Raw genomic sequence first — 22,198 nt, forward strand, 5'->3', positions numbered from 1 at the left:
CCACCGCCCCGGCTCCAGCACCGCGGACAGCTCCCTACCGACCCGGCTCCAGCACCGCGGACAGCTCCCGGCCGCCCGGCTCCAGCACCGCGGGCAGCTCCCCACCGCCCCGGCTCCAGCACCGCGGGCAGCTCCCCACCGCCCCGGCTCCAGCACTGCGGACAGCTCCCGACCGACCCGGCTCCAGCACCGCGGACAGCTCCCGGCCGCCCGGCTCCAGCACCGCGGGCAGCTCCCCACCGCCCCGGCTCCAGCACCGCGGGCAGCTCCCTACCGACCCGGCTCCAGCACCGCGGACAGCTCCCGGCCGCCCGGCTCCAGCACCGCGGGCAGCTCCCCACCGCCCCGGCTCCAGCACTGCGGACAGCTCCCGACCGACCCGGCTCCAGCACCGCGGACAGCTCCCGACCGACCCGGCTCCAGCACCGCGGACAGCTCCCGGCGGGCCGGGCTCAGCACCGCGGACAGCTCCCGGCGGGCCAGGGCGCGGGTGCCGCCGAGCTCTGCCCGCTCCCTGCCAACGGTGCCCAGCTCCGGACCCGCTCCGTGCCTTGGTGCCCCGGGTTATTGCATGTTGCTGGCAGCATATTGCTGTAGCCGCTCTGCCGAGAAGGACGCCGAGATATCCCCACACACACGCTACCACCCACCTCTTGCACGGAGCCAGAAGAGGGCTTATCTCCGGGCTCGGAGTCTGTTTGTCTTCTGTGGATCGGGATTCACAAGCTTGGACGGTGCCTGGTTACAGTGCTGTATGAGTCTACAGACCCCGAGGTGCGCTACAGAGTTAGAAAGAAACCTCAGATCTGTCACGCTGTGGAGGGATAAAATAAACCCTGTACAACGAGCAAACCCAGCCCAAGCCTTCCTGCCTCCCTGCAACCAACTTTACCCCCCCCCCCCCCCATCCGCGAGAATTCCCTCCTTTCCTCCTCCCTCCACACTCCTTCCTTCAGAGACTGTAGGATGAGGCATTTCCTTCTATCTGGCTCAGGGTAAAAGCATACCCTGGGGGCAGCAACACACATCTGGCAGGGACTGAAGGGTTTTAATCCAGCCTCTACTGCAATCAACAATGGCAAATGAACCAGTGATTCTGAATGTTTATGATATGGTGAGTATGAAACAGTACTGATTGGGGCGGGGGGGAGAGAGCAGTGGGGCTGGGTGGGAGTTTGTGCTTAGAGGCAGGCGTTGTATGAAGAGGAGCCAAGCACAGATCCCCAGAGAGGGTGATTCCCCCCCCCCCCCCCAACTCCTCATCCAAGCATGTCATGTTCTGGCTGTCAGAGACGATGCTGACCCCAGCTTTTTTCTTTGAAACGTTTAGCTTATTGGGCCAGATTACAGGTAAAGCTGTGCCTGGTTTTCTGCAGGATCTTTCAGGAGCAGCACGGGGTGAGGGGAGGACTTTTTAATTTCCAGTGTCCTAGTTAAGGAAGGAGATGTGATCACCTCTCTCTTTGTTGGAGCTAATTGCCCTTTAATTTTGAGTGAGCAAGCACTGCCAGACTGTGGGGAAGGGGTCAGGATTTCATCCAGGGAGGAGAAACAACTGTAGAATTGCAGTAAGGACATGGTTTCTAGGCTAATAATCTGGATCAGTCCCTCATACACATAAGACTGTAGTTAATAATTTTCTCTGAAGGTTAATTGCAACAACAGGAGTAAGAAATTGTCTGTACTGGTGAAGTTTCAGCACAGGGAGGAGCACAGGGGCATGCTGCTCAGCAATGTTTCCTGAAAGTTCACAGTGTAGCAAGTGGCTTTCTTTGCCCTCCGCTTGCAAGGGGAAATGTGAGTGGGAATTATCTGTGCTAACAAATCAAAAGATTGAAATCCGAGCCTTGGCACAAGCCCCCAGAGAGAAGGTGGTTTGGCACAACCTGTTTGCTTTCTGGTCTGACAGAAGCTTAGGAGAGGTGTGTTCAGATAAGGAACATTTTGATGATGATGTACTTCCCCTCCATTTTTTGTTTATTAACTAATGTTTTTTAAAAAAAGTAGTTTTCAGATCTTCCAAAAATTTAGTGAACTTTGCTGGGGAAAATACAGCCTTCTGAGGTCCAGGTGCTGACTGAGCTCTAAATACCTAGCTCCAGACCTTTAAGATTATGGCATACGTTTGCTTTTGTTATCAGGCAGTGACATCTTTTAACGCGAAGCCCACAGAATAGTGTGGGTTTCCCTGTTGGGGAAATCCAGAGAATAGACACCGAAGAGATTAGGAGTGGGTTGCTGTAAATATCAAACCTCTTCGTATTACAAAGATTAACTGATTGTTTGTTGACTAAAAATGTGGGGTTGTTTTCTGAGGGAAGAGGGAGTGATAAGGGCTATTTAGGTAGGATTGTATCTGTATTGAAGGACAGTCTGGAAAGCACAACTACAATGGCTTGAAGCTGCTCTTCCAGAGCTATTATTGGTAAAATTGAGCAAGTTGGTGTAAGATCCTTCCCTAGACTTTGGTCTTGAGTGTTTAATGGTCAGTTGCTTGGCAGCCTGAACTGTGGACTCCCCCAAGCTATTCTACAACCAACAACAGGTCTTGAACAGGTCTGGTAACCCAAGCAGGTGGCAGCTAGTGCTTGGTAACAAGGGACTGGCATTGCAAATGCACACACAAGAGTTTCTTGTTAATACTTTGAGGATGATAAAGGGGTTGTGTTGCCCTTTTATTATATCCACTGTCTGTCTTACAGGTTTTTTTAGTTTGTTCTGCAGCAGGCTGTGGTCTGAACTTTCCTCTCTCAGCCACTGTTGAGCTGTCCCAAATCAGTGGATATTTCGCTACTGAGCTGAAGAGATCCGAATACTGGATGGACATGGTCTTTGCCTTTTTTCATGTGATTGACACCAAAGATGAAGCCCAAAGGAATTATGGGAGAAGGGACTTGCTGTTCATGGTCACTGTGTTCTGAGATGGACACCCAGACACAGTGAACTGAATTTAGATCGTCAGTTTAATTCAGACTGAGTAATTTTTGCTGCTTAGCAAGACATTAAAACCTTCATGTGTGAGTACCAACTCCATGGGTTAACCACAAGTTAATGCTCTGTACATAGAAACCGCTCTATTTTCATATAGCATCTGTTTGACTACCACTGAGTCACCTCTAGTTCAAGTCCTACATTATGATTATTGAGGCTACATGCTTTTCCATTGCTGCTATGATTTTAACACCACGGCGTTTGGAATGTAGCCATGCAAAATCTGCACTTTGTTACACTGTGGTAGGGAATTGCGGGGGAACTGGGAAATGAGCACATTTGCTTGAATGACTGTTGGAAAACTAGTCTCAATGGAAAAAAAAAGACAGCTGGGGATAACAATTAACTGGATGTAAAGCTCTGCTTTTCTGACAAGGAACATGACCCCTGTATGGCATCTGGAAGCACTTACGCTGCAGGAAAACTTAGCCCTAGGGCAGAAGTTCAATTATGGGCTTTGTGCAGCTATGAAATACTACACTCTGTGTAGTCTTGTGTATTCAAAGATTATATCCATCTATCCTTTTACCCATTGGATATGTACCAGGCTTCTTTAGGGAAAAAAGTGCTTCTATTTAATGAGGTGTTTTGCACAAATAGCCGAAGCAGGTAGATCTATTTGTAGACTTATTTTCTTTAGCATAAAAGAATTGAGCAAAAATCACTGGGTATTCCAAGTGTTCAGAATGTCATCATCAAAAGCAAATTCCCTCACCCCTAACATGCAGGGTGATTATATCCTGTTTTATCTGTTGCTAAAGAGCTTGTGCACACCTGTACATGTGCAAAACAGACAGGGCAGGAGAACTTTGCTGCTCAACCAGGACATTTTAAAGAGTGAATATGCAGGATACTGAACTCTGATTTAAGGTGTGTGAGCACAGAATAACAACATGGATCACAGGTTTGATCATGGATGAATCTCTTTCCCAGTCTGAATCCAGCTCTCGCGTGGACTTACTCTAGCCCACAGCTGTTCGGAGACCTGCATGAAATAACTGGGTCTATAAATCTATGACAGAGTTTGCTCTGATCAGTCAGTTACCACTTTGCCTTCAGAGGGATAAATCAAATTCCCCTTCATAACTTGCAGCTCTCTTCCCGCCACTCCGCCTTAATAAGCTGTTTATCATGGATCAGGTCTTACTTAGATCACAGGGCTGACTTTCTTCAGCCAGGGTGTCATCCTGTTTCCTCATCGCTTTAAGTCTTTGTGGCTTACTTTGGAATAGTTGACTTAATCACTGTACATTAATAAATGTTGCCTACTTAAATCAGACAGAAGAGTAACTGCAATTATTGCCTAGGTTTAAATCTTTAACAAGCAAGCTAAACAAATTCCACTAAAAATAGTTCACTTGGCGGAGATTCAAGTTGGGAGCTCTCACAATATTTTCAGCTTATTGCATAGCACATTCATGCTATCAAATTAAAAGCAAAGATATTCATATCGCTGCTGTCCCTCTTTTATAACAGATATGGTTGTCCTGAATTTCTACTGTCTTTGCAGCTGATAACATACAAACCTGTCATTTTGATCTACTGGTATTTTTGCTTACTCTTTATGCTGGGGAAAATGAGCTCCTGAGATGTGCTGCAGAGGAGAATGAGAGGCCTGGTCAGCAGGGAGACAGGGAGCAGTGATGTAGGGTCTGTTTGGATAAAGAGGGGTGAGTCTCATTTCTCAGCCTTGTCCCACTGTTATTCCAATGATTCCACTGACATTACTTGTCATCCTCTCTGGAGTGAATGAGAGGGAAATAAGATTCAGGTCACTAGATGCACTAGCTCTGAGATTTTTCCATGTGACTTCCAACTGCAGAGAGGTAGCCAATTATAATCGTCTTCCGATATTCTTTCAGTTCTTTATATAATTTATATAATTTGCCAGCTAAATGGCTGAAGGCCAAGGGCTGATGGCAAAGGGTGGCCCTGCAGGTGACTGACTGGGGTCTCTCTTGCTTCACTGATCAGTGGGTGATGGTGTCATTGATTTGATTTCTCCATCACACCACTGAGTGGATCATCCAAGTGGCCCTGGTAGAAAACCAAACACAATAGCATTCTTGTCTCCACAGCAGTGATAAAGGCCCCTGTTTTGTGTTTGTGATATTACAGTAAGCAGCCTGTGTTGAAAGAGGTAGGAGTGGCATTTTGGGCTGAGGATGTAAAAGCTTATAGTCATGGATGTAGTTTCTAAGAGTTCCAGGAACATGAGTCTCACTCCTGATTTATACTGGTGCAGTGGAACAGCGTATCCTGGGAGGCTGCATGTGCACAAATGGCAGCATTTCTGGGGAGGGAGAGAAGGACAAAGGTGGTGTTACAAGCCATAAGGGTTTGTCATGAGTTTATCTTCCTCCATGAGAGAGGAGAAGTAATTTCAGTTGTACCACCAAGAAACATTGACCATGCTCTGTGTAGCCAATCAGCTGGTGGTCTCCCAGCAGAGGCTGATCAGAAGATGATCACAGCCTGTGAGTGGCTTGGGTGGGGAGAAAAGCTCTGATGAGGTTGTTTCCATCTGGCTCTACAAATGTCTGTCATCTTACAGTTGCTTCTACATAGAGCTGGGCAGGGACTGAGGGCTGTCAGGAGGGTGCTGAGTCAAGAAGAAGTTGCAAGAAGCAGCCTGGCTTTTCTGTCAGTCCCAGGAAGGAGGTAGGTAGGATTTCTGGACAAGTGGTTGAGGTGTGGGAACCTGTACGTGGGACTCTGCAGCAGACCCTGGGACAGGGTGAAAGTAGGGGTTTGTTTATTTTACGTGCTCTGAGAAAAGGATTGTGAGGCCATCCCTGTGTGAAGAGGACACACCAGCTATCTGTGAGGAAAGACATAAAGCTAGAGGGTCTGTATGGCCACAGAATAAATGCATAAAAGTTTAGTGCTTTAAGCCAACTTCTCTGATAACAAAATAGTATTATGGAGGTGGGAGTTACTTTTTCTTTTGCTCTTTTCAGCTCTGTCATTTTCAGCATTTTGCTTTAACATCCTTTGCTCGTACACACTTTGGAGGTGATGACCTGTGTGTACCATTGAAAACAAGCACAGACTTACCAACCTAGCATCCCTTTTTGGCTTCCTATGCAAGTGGAAAAGAGAGACTTGGTCACTATAATTAAATGCTTTGGGACTGAAGGAATAGAGATGCTTTGTACCTCTAGCTTCAGTACATAAAGAGCCTTTGAGTCTATTTTAGAAGCAGCAACAGGAGTGCAAGCAGAGCACTTCATTCTGTGAAGTGATTGTTTTAAGCACTGATTAGATTCTGGAACATTTTACTATCTCTCCAGAGGAAAGAATAAGTCTAGTTACTCAGAAAAATGTCAACATGTTTGTGATAACTGTTAGTAGAGGTCTCAGATGCTCTCAGCTCACTTAGTCAGAAGAGTGAGAAATCCTATTGCAGGTGGTGGTCCCATCTCTGCACTACTCATTAGTTGTTTGTGAGCTGCTATGCGTGGAGAAGTGCAGCATCACCTGACTCTGTTTGGTACTCCAAGAAGCCACTTGGAAAGCAGGGAGATTTTTTCATCAAGTAGGTTGATAGCTACTGAGTTTCTTGCTGCGATGAGCTGAAAAGATGCTCTAAGTCAACAGAGGAACTTGTGGTCCTGAAATATTCAGTGATAGAGAGTCACTAGGATCTCTTCTTCCTTCTTTCTCCTCCATATGTTGGCCAAACTTAATGTATTTAACAAATGGAGAGCAAAATGCGAAATATTGCCTTTGGGAGATTTTAATTAAATTCTGGCAACTCCTAATATATATATATATAAAGTTGTTCTGAAACAAAATCACCAATTTTTAAAGCACATTAAATGAAATGTTTTGACACTTCCTTAAAATATTTGCCAATCAACTCTGGCCAAAGCTATTTGCCAAATCTGAATCATTTCAGTTCCCTATAACACTGTTCACTCAAAAGTTTACCATGTTCTTGGAAGGGCTTGATAGGTGTATCGTATTCTTATTTATTCTGTGGCCACTCTGAAAGCTCATAAGAACTCCCTCTCCTGTGAATAAGCTCTAGCTACAGAAGAGCTGGGGTCCTTTATCTTCCTCACAGGCTTGTTGTGGGGGTGAGGTCAAGGGTAAATCCTTAAGTTGCTAAAGGAAAAGGGGAAGACTTTGGTCTTGGTATTTTACTTTATCACTGACTCTTCATTTATCCAGAACCTTGTTCTGCTGTCTTCAAACTATATCAAGTATAGCGTACTGGGTAACAAAACAGAATGGTGAGAGGTAGCAGGTGCCTGGTGTCTAGTAGTGGGTTTCCCCATGGTGCTATAACGTGTCCTACATAAGTGCTAAACTGTCTTTGTAGTCACAGGCAGTAGTGTGAGGGATCAGGTAATCTCCGACGCTTGTTCTCTGTGCCTTGCTGGAGCTTTTAACTGGCCGCCTGTGCTGGTTTCTTTGTAGGGCTGAGTTTCAACTGCTAAACTATGCTTATGCTGCATAATAGGTCTGGGGTTTACAATCAGTCAGGTATAGTAATGGTCCTGCTGCAAAATCTCTAACAGTAATGTCATACTATGATATTTGTTATTATGGGCCCAAAAACTCTCTGGGAAGACTCTTGGTTAGAGGCCAGAGAGACCAGATAGAGCACTGCTGTGAATGAGAAAAGAGAAAGCAGAGAAAGCTGCTCTCACTGGATGTCAGCAGAGTCCTGAGCCCAAGATACAAGAGGGCTATCCAGACTGCCTCACTTTTCTTGGATGCAACATTTCCCAGTGCAAATGCTCTTGCCTTTAAAAAAATAAAAATAATAATTAAAATAAAATGTATTATGGCAAATATGATGTCAGGACATTAGAGTTTTAAAAATAAAGCAGGCTGAGCAGCCTGGCAATGCATGCAGGTAAGGAAGACTAGGCTTTGTTTCTGCTTCTCTTTTCCTTCTAGACTGCATCAATTTGATTTGAGTGACAACAGGCTGACCTCAGGCAGGCCAGTCATAGACTGGGATTGCTGCCTTGCCCTGCTTGATCTCAGGAGCAAAGGGAAAAGGAAAGCAGTCTGGTGATGCAGAGCACTCTGTTGCAGTCAGTACCTGGTTCAAGCCTGTGAGAAAATGATGAAATGCAACTAGACATCCCTTCTCACTTGTATCTTTGGAGAGAGAAAAACAATTGGAGGAAGAAAAGATAAAAAAACTAATACACTGAGCTGCAGCTGAGTCCATTCCTTCAAGAAGAAGGAATCCAAACATGGCATCTGATCTAAACCAATTAAGAAGCTAAAGCATAAGTGGCATGGTCTGGGTTAATAAGTCCAGCAATGAAGTGTGCCCATTTATGCATAATAAATGGATTTTTGTTGTCTTAGCAACAGCCTGGAGATGTGTTATCTATCAGGGGAACAGTCTGTTTTGATGTTGTCAGGGTGACAAGCTGGCTACCTGTCCATGTTACTGCTGATCTTCTCCAGCACTGCAGTTCTTTAGCTGACTACTCTATGCTTATGCATGATATGTTTTAAGAGCTGTCTCTTGACTGTACACAGAGCATTGCTATCTCCAGCTACGGCATTCATCCCATCAGCAAGCTCACTGAACCAGTGCTCTGTTGCCCAGTGGACTGACTTGAACTGACTCATCCAGGTCAACGCGGGAGTTCTCACTTCTGCTAGTCCTGCATGTGCTAGGAAAACTGCTCCACAACATGCTCTCCGTTACATCAGCAAGTACAAGAAACCCTTATGAGTGAGGAGAACCCAGGAAAGCTAACACAGCGTAAAAAAATGTGTGAACTCTGCTTCTGGAGCAAAGCTTCACAGATCCTGTCATTAGCCCAGTTCCCACATCAGTGCTCTTGAGTCAGTTCCTGCAGATGACAATCTGACTTAATGTCTCTAAAGTACTCATTTCAAGGCAGCCTGAACCCTTGCGGAGCCAGGAATCTTATGGGCAGGATTTCAGGTGTAAGCCCAGGGGCTCAAGGTAAGGTCAGCTCTAACCTAGAGGTACAGAAAACCTTTGCAGCTACTGGAAGTTGTCCTTTAACCCCATCTACAGGCAAAGTCACAATGCTGTGGCCTGTCTCTGAGCAACTCCGAGGAAATGTTTGTTTCCTCTTGAAACCATATGGAAGCTGGTTTGCAGTGAATTTTCTCTGGTGCTTTTTGGGGTTTCCCCAAACAGCAAGGCAGACTCCTTTTAGAACATGACACTTCCATCAGCAAGATTTAGCCTCTGGCTCATCAAACTGTCAAGGTTCATAATGTCACTTGGCTGTTCTTTAAAACAAACAAACAAAACCCAAACCCAAACAAAACCCTCTTAGTATTGATGAAAGCTGATGTGTTGACAGTACTGGAGACTGTCACTCTCCTACCAAATGAATTTATGCTAGCGGTAGCAAAGCAGACCCTTCTGCCTTTTGTACCCCGTCCCTGGTTTATAGGTTAAGTTGCTCTGGTGTCATGGCTCAGCTGGTCATCCAGCTTCCTACTGAGGCAGCCCACAGGGACCAGTTATGCATGCAGTGGGAGCTTCTGCTGTGGAGAGCTCAGCACTAGTGATGGAAACAGAGCTACTAAGTTGGAGCAGCTGTCAGATCCATTTCTAACTGTGGTGATGGGCAGGTATATAGTTGTGCATTAGTGGAATGGACTGAATTTAAATGGGTGTCCTAGGGCCGAAAGCTATGTTAGTGACCTGGGTTGCCCTTATTCTGATTCTCTCTTTGTTTCAGTCTCTCTTGTTCCTGTCATTATGCCAAGGTGACGTAGCTGAAGCTGGGGAGGGAGGCAGAGATCAATCAATACATAAAATCTATATTTCTGCTGGGGAAGAAGAGAAGCAAAATTCACAGGTCTGATGATTCTTTCTCTAGCAAATGGACTCAAACAGTTAGGAAAGAAAATATTGTTTGATACCGTTCTAGGTAAGCACTGGATGTTCTTGAGTATGAAAGATCCAGAGGAGTGAAAGTAGATACCTGCTTACTTCAGAGCTTTAACTAATCGGCACGTGAATCTGTGAGACTTCTCATCTCAGAGCAGCATATGAGGCTATGTCCTAAGAGTGGAAAATTGTTTTAATTGATAACTTATTTTTCAGCAATGAATCTTAAGGTGTCTGGAAAAGCAATGATAAGGGAAGAAGAAATGCTGTGGGTTACAAATGATCTCTGATAGGTAAGAATGCTTATCTACAGAAGCAAGTGTCAGATGCTAGAAATTCTGAAAGCATTTCAGCCTGTTTACTAAGTGCCTTCATCATGTAGGTCAACCCGTGGGTCGAATGCCATGTGACTACTGATAGATCCACATCTCTGGGAGATGGAGGACCTGGCAGAGTGTAAGCTCTGTTGATAACATGGTTTGCTGAACCTTCAGCCATGGATCTGTTACTGTACTTTCCATGCAGTCTTACTTAAACCCACAAGGAGCTATCAACCCCTTTGCTGTTCTCTTCAATATCTTCTGCTAGTGATTGATTTGTACTGGATACTGATGCAAGAAAAAAAGCTTCCTAGATGCTGATTGCTGCCTCAGGGTTTAGAGTGCATGAGGAGCCCAGTGTTGCCTTCTAGACTGAATTATAGGCTTTGCCATAGGTTAGCTTTCCCTAGGTACATGGTGTTCTTGTAGACATCTGTTCTTGGCTCATCTGTGTGTCTTGCTCTGTTTGGGACTACTTAGAGCAGATGATTTTATAATTGCCCTGCATTTGTCATTTCCCCCAGCTCTGGATTAGCCTGGTGAGTGTGAGAAGTGACAGAAAGAGAGGACCAAAAGGTTAAGCATGGGACTAATCTGATAAATCATTACCTCTGTCATTAACCTGCACTCTTGGGCAGTACTTGGGGCAAGAGCCTCAGCAGTCTTCTTCTGATTGCATAAGAAGAGGCCCAGGTTGTAGGTATTTCCAGGCAGGGCTGAGGTACTTTCTTAGCAAATCACTTATCTAGAAAATGAAAGGCTCCGTTCAGCTGCTTAAGCACAGACATCAAGGGCCATTTTAGGATATCCATCTGACCTCTGGCGTCCTCTCAGGAAAGGTCCAGGTCTCTTCCCTCATGGATCCTGTTTCATATCTATCAACTTTGTAGAGACCTCTTGAATATTTTAGGGCATTTGAGATGGCATGACGTACCCAAAGGTTCTGACATGGGTGGTACTTACGTGCTGGGGGAGGATCAGTGCTAGTTCTGCATTTGACTTCTACCATCTAATGTGCTGATGCATTTGGAGTGACGTGGTTAAAATCCCTGAGGGACTCGGACACAACTGCCCCTTCATGCAGGTCTACCATAGAAGCAGACAACAGGAAACTCTGGATTTGCTTGTTCTGAGTCTCTTGTGTCCTAGCTGTTCCAGGAGGGTGTCCAGGCTGGAGCCAGGCTATAGCGTTACTCACACTTGTTGTCTGGCCCACTGAACATGTATTTTATATGAAAGGAGTCTTTACTTTATATGAAAGGAAGCTGCTTCACCACGAAGGACTGAGAAGGCCTGACTCCAGATACACTATGAGAGGATGACCAGGCTGCTTCCCTCTGAGGCAGGTGGAGAGCCAAATCCCCTCTGGCAGGCTGAGGTGGTTAGAAAGTTGGTCTGTGCCCTCCTGGACGAGTGTCTGGACTCCTGGTTATCAGGTACAAGCAGAAAGCACTTGCTCCTCCTGGTAAGCAGAGGCCAACCTTGCTCTTCCCTCCTCCTGTTGCTTTGTTTCCATTCAGGGCATTTTTAGACAGATGTCAGGCTTTGCTGCCCTGAGAGGATCTCTTCTGCCCTTTCCTCCTCAACTGGCTACCTAACTTGGAGAGTCAATTACTTGTGCAGCCTTTTTTCTGAGTCTGTCCCAGCACTAAGAATACACAGGCTAGTGCATCTTTAGAGTACCCCTGTGATGGAGGCATTGTGGAAAGGTGGGAAGGCAGTGCTGGAGGCTTCAAAATCTGTGGAGGCCTGAGCTAAAAATGCATGTCCCAAGCTGAAACCCACCCACCATCTGTCTCCAGTTCTAACATTCATTGTTCTTGATTGCAGTGCCATTTGCTGTGCCCTTGTTCACTCTAATTTTTATGGCTGCTTGTTATCCAAGGCAGCTGGCTATCTTCTCTTTGGCAGTCCTTTGGGATGTGGAATAGACCTCTTCTATTTTCTGCTGCTGGAGCACTGTGCCTCTTGTGCTTGCTACTGCGAGAATATTGAGGGCCAATGCACCGAGGAATGGGTTGTACTGAACTGAAACAGAACAGACTAATTCCAGTGTAAGCCAAGAAGCAGCAGATCAGAGAGAGAGGGGCAAACTAAAAAGGGTCCATTTCAAGCTCAGGTGTTCTTGGGACCAGCAGAAAGGAAGTACTATGAATCCTTTTTTTCCCTATGGGTCTCATAATATAAGCAAAAGAGAGCTGTGACTTCTGCTGAGCAAAAGCCTCTGGAAGGAGAAACAAATGCAAACCATGTGGATCCATGCAAATTTCACTTGGTTTTATTGTCTGGGCCAAATTCTGTCTCCTCCCTTGGGCAGAGTGCTGCTGGCAGGAGATGCTCTGCATCATGGTAGCCAGAGGCCTTGGCAAAGCCAGGCAAGCAGGCAGGACACCCCTTGGGGGGCAAGGGAGGACAGAAAGGCAGTCATCCCAGCATCTTGTTAATTGGATTGGTCACACGTCCCCCTGACTGCTGAGCATACTCTTCTGTCCCTTGTATTCAGGCAGAGCTAATGGGAGGGAACACTTCATCCGAGAGCTGCATCTGGAGGCAAGAGAAAAGGGTGATGGGGAAGGTGAGACTCCTTAAACATCCTCCTTTCACAGTCTTCAACCCTTAGGACCAACCAGCACTTGAACTTTTTCAACACTCTTTGAAATACCCTCTACTTCTTAGAGAAAGGCAAGGAAGCAGGATGCAAGCTGGAGTAAAAGTGACATCCTATCTTCCAAATCCATCTCTGCAGTAAAGTTAACCTAGGAGGCTCACATGTCCATCTGTGGCTTTTTAAATGCTGTCTGTAATATGGCATGTTATTGAAATGCTTCAAGGATTTCCTTTGTAATGTGTAATTACTTTGAGATGTGCAGTTCAGTGGCTATTGCAGCTGCTGTTTTGGATAATCTTGATACAGTCAAAGCTGTTGCTGGATTAAACAAATTTATGCAGATGGAGATTTTAAAGTTAGTGTAAAGAACAATTTTATAGTCTCTAACACATCAGGTGCTTAAAAATACTGTACTTGGTACCTCTGAACTTGAATTCTACTTCTCATACCCACAGGACTTTGAAGCATGTTTCCAGCTGTCTGTTACCTCTCTTGAGGTCTCAGAGGTGTCTCATTAAAGCTGATGTTAAAGCCTATTAAATACATGAATGTAGCTTCTAATGATGCATCTCATTTAGGTGAGTTGTCACCAGGAATTGGCAGGGATCGTTGCTGCTCTGGTCCCCCAGTGACTAGGGTAGTGAAAGCCACCTGGAGAAGTGCAGGATAATACTTCTGTATTGGGAGACAAAAGGCAAAGTGTCTCAAAAAGGCTGCTAACTTCCAGGAGCACACCAACCTTGTCACCTTCTCGCCCTACCACATCCCCTCCCTCCCTCCTGCAAAGTGCAGCCTCAGCTCCCAGAGCTTGCAGATGGGAGGCATCTGTCCTTGGACTCGCAGTGTCTCCAGCCAATTAATTATTAATCATCACAATATCCCTTATGTCAAGCATCTGAACTGCCCATGAAGCATGGAGAACTGTTTTGTCAGTTGAGTCATAAAGGTTTTAGTGCCCTGCCACTCATTATTGGCAAAGTTGTTGTTCTGTCAAAGAACTTAAGCACCCAGAAGTGATAGTTACCTCATCTGAGCCCCACATCAGATGACCTGGTGCTAGCAGGGGCACTAAATGTGCAAACTGGGAAACCAGAAGAGAAAGTTAAGCTTGTATCATGGATCCTGCAACAGTACTGGTGCTGTACCATTGGGTATGTTTAGAACTGTAATGCTACTGCAGTATAGGTATATTGCCCATTATGAGCACCTACTAGGAAAAACACCTACGTATTTAGCTCCCTTGAAAGATACCTGGGGGGCTCTTAAATCTTGGGGGGCACAACTAACTTCCTGTGACTGTTGGCTGGCTGGCTGTTGTGTGCCTCTTTGGCATGCTTCTGCTTACCATTGCTCTAGAAACAGCGGGGCTCTAGGGCTTGTCTCCTCTCCATATTCAGGTTGTAGGCTAGTCTAAAAGAGAGAGATTGAGCAGAGACAGACCAGAGAGTAGGCATGAAAGAAGAAGAAAATCACTCAGCTTGTATCAAGGCATTTCTTACTGTTGGGAGTATTCAGACATGGGAACCTGACCCCCGGCTCCTTCCAGCTGGTACTATTCTCGTGGCAATGGAATAGCACTGGCACTTTATTTCTGGTTTAGTTCTGATAACATACATTGAAGCAGATCTGAAAACAAACTAAAATCCTGCCTACTTTTCACTCATCTGTAGGGCAGTTTTTACAAGGAATAGATTTGTTTCCTTCTGCCTGTCTGCAGAATAAGTATTTTAAATAATGTCATACTCTCAGGATCACCCAAATGAAAAGAAAGGTTCTGAAGTCTCTCTTAGCAATGTGGCATGAGATACCTTCACTAAACTATGTTGCAAAGCCTGCAGCTGGCCCTTGTTGCAGCGGTAGCTCTCACTAAACACTGCCAGCCTCTGTGCTCTTTGCAAAAGTTTTCTGGAGTACTCCGAAGGCTCTCTGCAGTAAGAGCATGTTTCTAATGAGTTGCTGAAGCTGACAGCTGGAGGCAATATTACACTACCCTGCCACCATTTAAAATCCTAATTTGGGAAGTCTTGGGTGATGCAGGTAAGTGGAACCCATCGAAACAGCATCATACACATGACTTAAACTGTACTCACTAGTGTGCCTGTGACATGATTAGGTCCTCAGGTATTTCTGTGTTCTCCTCCATCCTTCCTTCTATCTGAGGACGCCTTCATGCAGAGTGAAAGAAGTGATGGTGGATCTGACAGGATGCTTTTTTTGTCTCAGTAAATTGATGATAGATCATCACTAATTAGCACAGCTAGGGTCAAGCTCACTCTTATTTCATTCTCTACTAAGATAGCATGATTGTAGGAGACCCACTCTTATTTACGTGTAATAATAGATGGAGATTTTTTTTTCCTCCTTTCAGTTCAAACATAACATTGTGTTCAATGACACCACAATGTTTTGTGAAAAGTACAAGTGCTTTGAACATGTGGGAATCAAAAAGCTCTAAATAGATTGTGTCATGCTGCCAACAAAACATGTCCTTGGACCCCAGCCGAGAACAACCAAACCTTCATTTCAAGTAAAGCACTGGATGTTGAGAAAGAGAAATACTGAAGCTTTAGTCCTAGTTCTCACCTCAATCGCACTTCTAGCAAGTCACTTCAATCTCTTTGCCTCAGGTTGTCTCACCTGTAAGAAGGGAAAGAGTGCTCTTGTTGGGTAGGGAGGAGATGCCTGTGGGATGCTTGGAGGTTAAACGCCTAACCACTTTTTTGGCATCTGAGGTGTGACTGCCTGGGTTGATGTGACTCCCATAGGAATGCGAGGCAGCAGCAGAGTTTCTGGGCGGTGGGCTGAGGGACAGCAGCCCTGCATCCTGCTGGCAGCACCCGCCTGTCCTGTGCACAGGTGAGCACATGCCCTGTCGCAGCCTCGCTCCTGCTGCCTCGGCAGCTGTTCCTGGCCTTCCTGTCAATCAGGAGGTGGTGGTCCCCCTCCCTTCCCCACCAAAGCCTGCCTGGGGAGGGTGGGGAGTTTCTGCAGTCAGCCCCCACACCTGCTCCTGGCCTTGGCTTTTACTGCCCTTTGACCGCATATAGCAGATGAAGTATTTAGAGGCAGCTGCTATTTCTGTCATTAGCACCCAGACTTCCTAGGAGAAAACTGCTGGCTTCATGACAGCTGAAATCTGATTCAGAGGAAGCTTTTTACTTCAGCATGTAGAAAAGCAAGGGGAGAGAGAAGTAAGGGGGAGGGAAAGACAGCACTCAATTTGCTATTCATTTAATTCTGTCAGGAAAGCCCAAGCAACTTGAGATGATGGCATGCAAATTGCAGACATGCATGTTGCAGCACGGTGGATATTGTTCAAGGAATTGAGGATGCAGAAACAGTGGGTAAGAAAACAACGCAGGACAAGGGGGTTGTGTGCCATGCTTCTTTGCCAGGATACATTAGCTCTCACTGAGCAGTTCTGTGCTCTGGAGCCTGCTGATGGTACTTGCCAGTTTAAAGCAAATGTGAGTATCTCCATGTGCTGCCATTGCAGGTGCTGGAACAGGAGGGTGCCCAAGAGATCTGCCTAGCCTTCTCCACTCCAGCGCATCATCCTTTCTCAGTCATCTCTAGTGTACTTTCCAGTATTTCTCTGGAGAAGGAAAAGGCTGTTATTCCACCTCTGCAGCTGAGGCGCTGGTATGCAGGGAGGCTGGGTCGTCTGATTCTAGGATGCAAGGAAATGGAATGAAGCTGTGTCAGGGGAAGTTCAGATTGGACATTAAGAAAAAGTTTTTCACCAAGAGGGCGGTTGGTCACTGGAACAGGCTCTCTAGGGAAGTGGTCACGGCACCAAACCTGTCAGAGTTCAAGGAGTGTCTGGACGACCCTCTTAGTCATTATGGTCTAGTTTTAGGTAGTTCTGCGAGGAGCAGGGATTTGGACTTGATGATCCTTATGGGTCCCTTCCAACTTGAGATATTCTATGATTAGGTGCCTTGTTGCTGTGCCGTCTCTTGAGTTTCGATGTGGAGACATGTTTGTGAGATTGTTCTTCCTCTTCTCCAGCTGTGGCTGCTGAAAATGCTCTGATTTCTTTTTAAGGACTGTGATAGATGGTTCAAAGCAAGGCATTTTATTGAGGCTTCCCAGTTTACCTGTGCTCCCCTTTGATGGAGTATGGGTAACTTCCAGCACTGGAGGAAACTGTGGGTCAGAAGTACTCTTCCAACACTCAGTCTTTTTAAAATGAAAGTGCAGGCTTTCTGTTGCTATCATGATTTCCAATTTGAAAGAAAACTCCTAGGATTTCAAGTCGTACTGTGACGCCGACAGGATCAGAGATGGTTCTTCCCAAACCAATTAATTTACAGAGCAGCTCTGGTAATATAATTCAAGAGGCTTTCTGAAAAGATGTCACTTAGTACACAGGGGTAGATGAGCCAGAGCATGAAAGATTAGTGCCCCCCTTGTTTCCCATGACTCTGTACAAGCCTTGGACTGAGATAGGAAGAGGTAAGGAGAAACAGTCAGTCCTAGTTCTGCCCAGTGACTCGACAACAGGATTGCATGCATGTTAATCTACCAAAATTTATCCTCTGCTTTAGAAATAAAAACAATTGCTCTGGGCAAGCCTGAAGTCTTTACGCTGGCCAGTTTACACAGGTTATCATTTAATTTGACGGCCAATAGATTTGAAAATCTTGTGTTTTACTTGGGACTTGTCAAAATAAAATGCTACCTAGGATTTTGGGGGGATAGGAACACGGTTACATTACATGCTAGGGTTACAGGAGGTGATGTGGTTAAACACTGCATGCACATATGTCCTCTGGGGACAGTTTGACAGACTGCAGGCTTTCGGAAAGAACTAGTCTAGCAAAGGAGGGGGGGAAAACATCTGTCAGTAAATTGAAGGATAAAGATGCTCTGTGCTGCTTTTAAGAAGAACCAATCATCTTTATAACTTTGACAGGTGGCAATGGGGCAGGGAGGGGAGGAAGAAATTCAGAGAATTGTGTGGGTGGTGAAGAAATTAATCCTAATGAATTGGAAGAGCAAATCCACAGTGGGCAGAAAGCTTTGGATTTCTGCCCTGCTGGATATGGATAAATACAAGAGAATCCCTTTTGCACGCAAGAGCTAATTGGGCAATTACAATGTAATCTCAAAACCTTTGCTTAAACTGTATCCTGACTATCAAAGCATGAGGCAGATTCTCTTCCAGTGGTTCATAAGCTTTGCACCCAGATGAGTGTTTGAAATAGGTCCTCTCTTTATCTTTCCCTCTCTTCAGGGAAATAAAACCTCTATCCTCTCTGTTACTTTTTTTTTTTTTTTTTAAATCACAGTGTTATGATGGGAGAACTCATTTCCAAGGCTTCCTTTCAATGTTTTCATTCTTCTTCACAGAGAACACACGGACATGAGAATGGCCAAACTGGCTCAGACCCAGGGTCCATCTAGTCCAATATCATTATTCTTCCCTCAGTGCCTGCTTGTGGCCGCTGTTGGAGACAGCAGCGTGAGCATATATGACATTTCCTTCTAACACTTTCACAGTTTCCAAACATTTTCAGCTCTGGGGCTTCTCTGAGCTTGACCTCTGTCTCTTTACTAATCCTCGATGGCTCTTTCTTCTGTTCAGTTCTCTTGAACAAATGTAACCTTTTGTATCAACATCCCTTGCCAGGGAGTTTGCAGGTCTACTACCTAGTGTTGAAAAGTCAAGTCCTTTTTTCTTTTTCTTTTTTTTTTTTTTTTTAAATTACTTCCTTTGATAGATTTTATATCTGGCAGAATAGTCAATTCCTAGCTACTTTTTTCATGGCACCTGCAGAACCCCACCATATCTCTTTGTCTCATGACTAATTACATCCTTAAAGATATTTTCTGAAGAATGTAATCAAAAACATTTTTGAAATAAGTTAACTATGTCAATGAGATCACTGATTTCTCCAAAGAATACCAAGAGGTGGGTGTCACAGGACCTCCCCTCACAGAAGGCATGTTGACCATTACCCAAAAGATCATATTTATTGTACATTAATGCTATCTTTTTTTATCACTTGTACTAATTAATCCAGTCTAGATGCCAGGCTTGCAGGCTTCTAATTTCCTGGCTCTTGTGTGAACCTCTGTTTGAAGATAAGCATTACAGCTGCTACCTTCTGATGCTTAGGTCCCAGAGATATTTACATGAGCAGCTGCCCATGATCATCAGTAATTCAGCTATTTTGTCCCTGCAGCTCCTCTGTTACTCTTGGGTAAGTGTTGTTCTACTCTTGGGTAAGTGTTGTTCTGTCCCTGGGATCCTCCAGGGCCAGTTCTGTCCATCTGTATCATCCACTCATCCATGTCAGCTTTAAACAGAGCCTCTTCTAATTTCCTCACTCTTCCTACTCCTTCTACAAAAATAAAAGTGGGAGGTTCAGGCATGGGAATCTCACCAGTTTTCTTTTGGTGGAAACAAGAAAGCTCTAGTGCAAAAATTTAATTTATTTTCTCTGCAACAGCCGTGTCGGGTTTGAGTTCTCTTTTTACAGCTTTGCTATCACTTGGCCCTACAGACTTTTCTTTTCTGACATGTTGGAAGAAGGACTGAAGAAAGAGCTAAATGTTTCTGGATAGGCTATCCTTATCTTTTTTAGGTCTATCTAGAAGCTAAAAGTGATAATGTTTTCATCTGCTTTTGAAAGCACAGGGTCCTGAGACAGTTTGGATGAGGAATGATCAGTAAGAGAGCTCTCTGTATGCAATGCTCTCTGCTGGATACCTTGGGGTTTTCCCACTCCTAAATTCTGGGTTCATGTTGTCTAAATCTTTTATGTGAATGCGCTTGAACTAAGCTTTGAGTGCTACAATGCCAAGCAGTTCCACACTCCAAAGAAAAGGAGTGTTCCAAAAGCTTGGGTGCTTTTAAGGCTTTAAAACTCAAGACTGATTCCCGTTTACTTCAACCATCTTCCAAAGGATCACTTACGACATGAAGCATGTTATTCTCCATCCCGTCTCTCTGCTGAACCTAGTCGGTATTCTTTCTCTCAGAGGGAGTGTTTTTTCTTTAGAACTGGCACCAACACAGGAATTCAGCATCAGGCTGGTCTTGCTCACATCCGTTGTGTATTGCCAGCTGATCACACAGATGAAAAAGAGCCTGTGCCTTGCTAGGATGGAGTTGGAAGGGAAAGCAAAGAAGGTATTTGCAAGCACGCGTGCCCAAACCCCAATGGTATTAGCATTCAAGTGAGGCAGCAACCATAGCTACAAGATTACACAAAATGGAAATGAAGCTCATGTCACAGTGTATGGTGTTTTTTTACAGAGAGAGAGGAAAAAAATGCATTGGTGGCTAGTATTTGTATACCCAGCACTGTTTTCATGCTTGGTTACCTGGAAGTTGCTGCTGCTGAAGGGTAGCAAACCAAGCTGTGTACTTACTCTCGTGGTTCACAATGTACAAATACACCTTGAAGGATAAAGTAAGGTGGGAGAGAGTTAATAAATTTGCCTCTCTATGTAATTTACTTGCTGAAGGAGGCTGTCCTCTGAGCAGGCTAACTATTGCCACAGAAAGCATAGGCATTTCTAAGGATTCAGCAGCACTCCTGTACAAGTGACCATGTTCTGGAGGAGGATGGTTAGGAGAAAGTTGTTCCCATAAGGAGACTTGCCAAGAACAAATCTGGAGTGCTGCACCTTTGTTGCAATACCGGGCCTGCTTCTAGGCTTGATTACTAAAATAGCGTATGTGAAAGGAGGCTGATTGTCAGTCTATCCATAGTTGACTTTGTACGCACTCTTGGGCACGTTTGCTTATCACTAGTAGGACACCTCATGTAAACCAGAGAGTTAAAACGCTGCTGTTCTCTAAGACTTCATTGTATACGTACAGACTGTATTTATGTTTGTACATGTGATGCATGAGCAAATATATTCTATTTGCTTGTGCAAGTTTTATCTGTGTTCTCCTGTGGAATGAGGTAATGCTCTCCTGCTTAGAGCATGCTGGTGTCTGCCTTGTCTTGCTGTTAATGAATTATTTGTGATACTATGAGCCCCAGCCATGAACGGGGATTCCACTGTATTTCATGAAGACACTGTATAAATGGGAACAAGAGATGGAGTTCTGGCTCCAAAGAGATCATGAACTACTTTTCATCTAGATCTGATAGGATGCATGCAAACAGTGACTGTTTTTTTTAACTCCATCTGGTGACCCTAACCCCTTCCAAGATGAGATCTCCCACTGATGCAAACATTACTTTGGTCATAATGTCTAGTCAAATACAACTTTGTCTCCTCTGTGGAGTTTTATACTGACTAATTTTTTTTTTTTTTAATCCCTTTTTTGGTCTCTTCTGGTAGGAAAGGCTGAGCAAGATTTTTGAGGTTTTAAAGGGAAGCACAGTAAAATGAATTATATAAATGCTACTGAACTCATACTTCATGGAGGAAACAAAAGTTTCACATAAGATGAAATATATCTCAGGCTGGGGTGCTGATCTTATTTGTTTGATGAATCTGTTTACCTCTTGCATGCATCCATCTAACTCATGAGAAGGAAGATATATGGAGTGGGAACTGAATGGTCTCAGACCTATCCATTCATCACTTGCATGATGCATCACTTGCATGACTTTCATTGCTGGAGTGTCCAGATACTTCCCTGTTATATAGGATTAGAAACCTTTCTTTTCTCTTGGTCTGCAGGATAATTAGCTTAATTTATAGGTTTATGACCACTTGTATTCCCTAGCTTGCATGAGTGAACTTAAAGAAAAGCAACTCAGGAGAACCAAGATCCACAGCTGTTGTGCAATACTCTTCATTTCTTAGAATCATAGAATCATAGAATTGTTTAGGTTGGAAAAGACCTTTAAGATCATCCAGTCCAACCATTAACCTACACTACCAAGTCTACTCTAAGCCAATCAAGGGTAGACTAGACTAAACCATGTCCCAGAGTGCCACATCTACCTGTTTTTTGAATACTTCCAGGGATGGTGACTCCACCACCTCTCTGGGCAGCCTGTTCCAATGCTTGACCACCCTTTCCGTAAAGAAATTTTTCCTAATTTCCAACCTAAACCTCCCCTGGCACAGTTTAAGCCCATTTCCTCTCGTCCTATCACTAACTACATGGGAGAAGAGCCCAACACCCACCTCACTTGGGAGTTGTGTCCATATCTAAGCTGGGCCCAATTGTATGAAGTTCTGCTCTTGTTCTCCTGCCCTATGGATCACTTTGGAAAGAGTGTGGTGATTTTTTTTAGATCTTTGGTTCTCTGGGAAGCATTTTGGGTGAGTATGGAATATGACTTATGTGTGTAGTGTCCTATTATTAAGAGTGCAGGCTCTTATTTTTGGTACTAATCAAAGTGGGGGTGTATTTGGAGTGTGCTTCTTCACTCCTAGAAATGAGTACAGTCTGCTTTTGAGAAAGGTGGTGGGCCATTGTCAGCTAGGGCTGAATAAGGCCTT

At 44.8% G+C, this 22,198-nt stretch overlaps 1 protein-coding gene across 1 annotated transcript in view; it reads left to right on the plus strand.

Moving 5' to 3' along the window:
• The first annotated feature begins 1,075 nt into the window (after positions 1 to 1,075).
• The window catches only part of LOC104034566 (deubiquitinase DESI2), a 55,833-nt gene continuing 34,710 nt past the window's right edge, over positions 1,076 to 22,198 (plus strand). Inside the window, exon 1 of the mRNA XM_075713033.1 lies at positions 1,076 to 1,114. Within this exon, the coding sequence (XP_075569148.1) occupies positions 1,076 to 1,114 (39 nt within the window). The remainder of the gene's footprint in view (positions 1,115 to 22,198) is intronic.

Source organism: Pelecanus crispus, chromosome 6 (assembly GCF_030463565.1).
Source record: "Pelecanus crispus isolate bPelCri1 chromosome 6, bPelCri1.pri, whole genome shotgun sequence".
In the NCBI taxonomy this organism is placed as follows: Eukaryota; Metazoa; Chordata; class Aves; order Pelecaniformes; family Pelecanidae; genus Pelecanus; species Pelecanus crispus.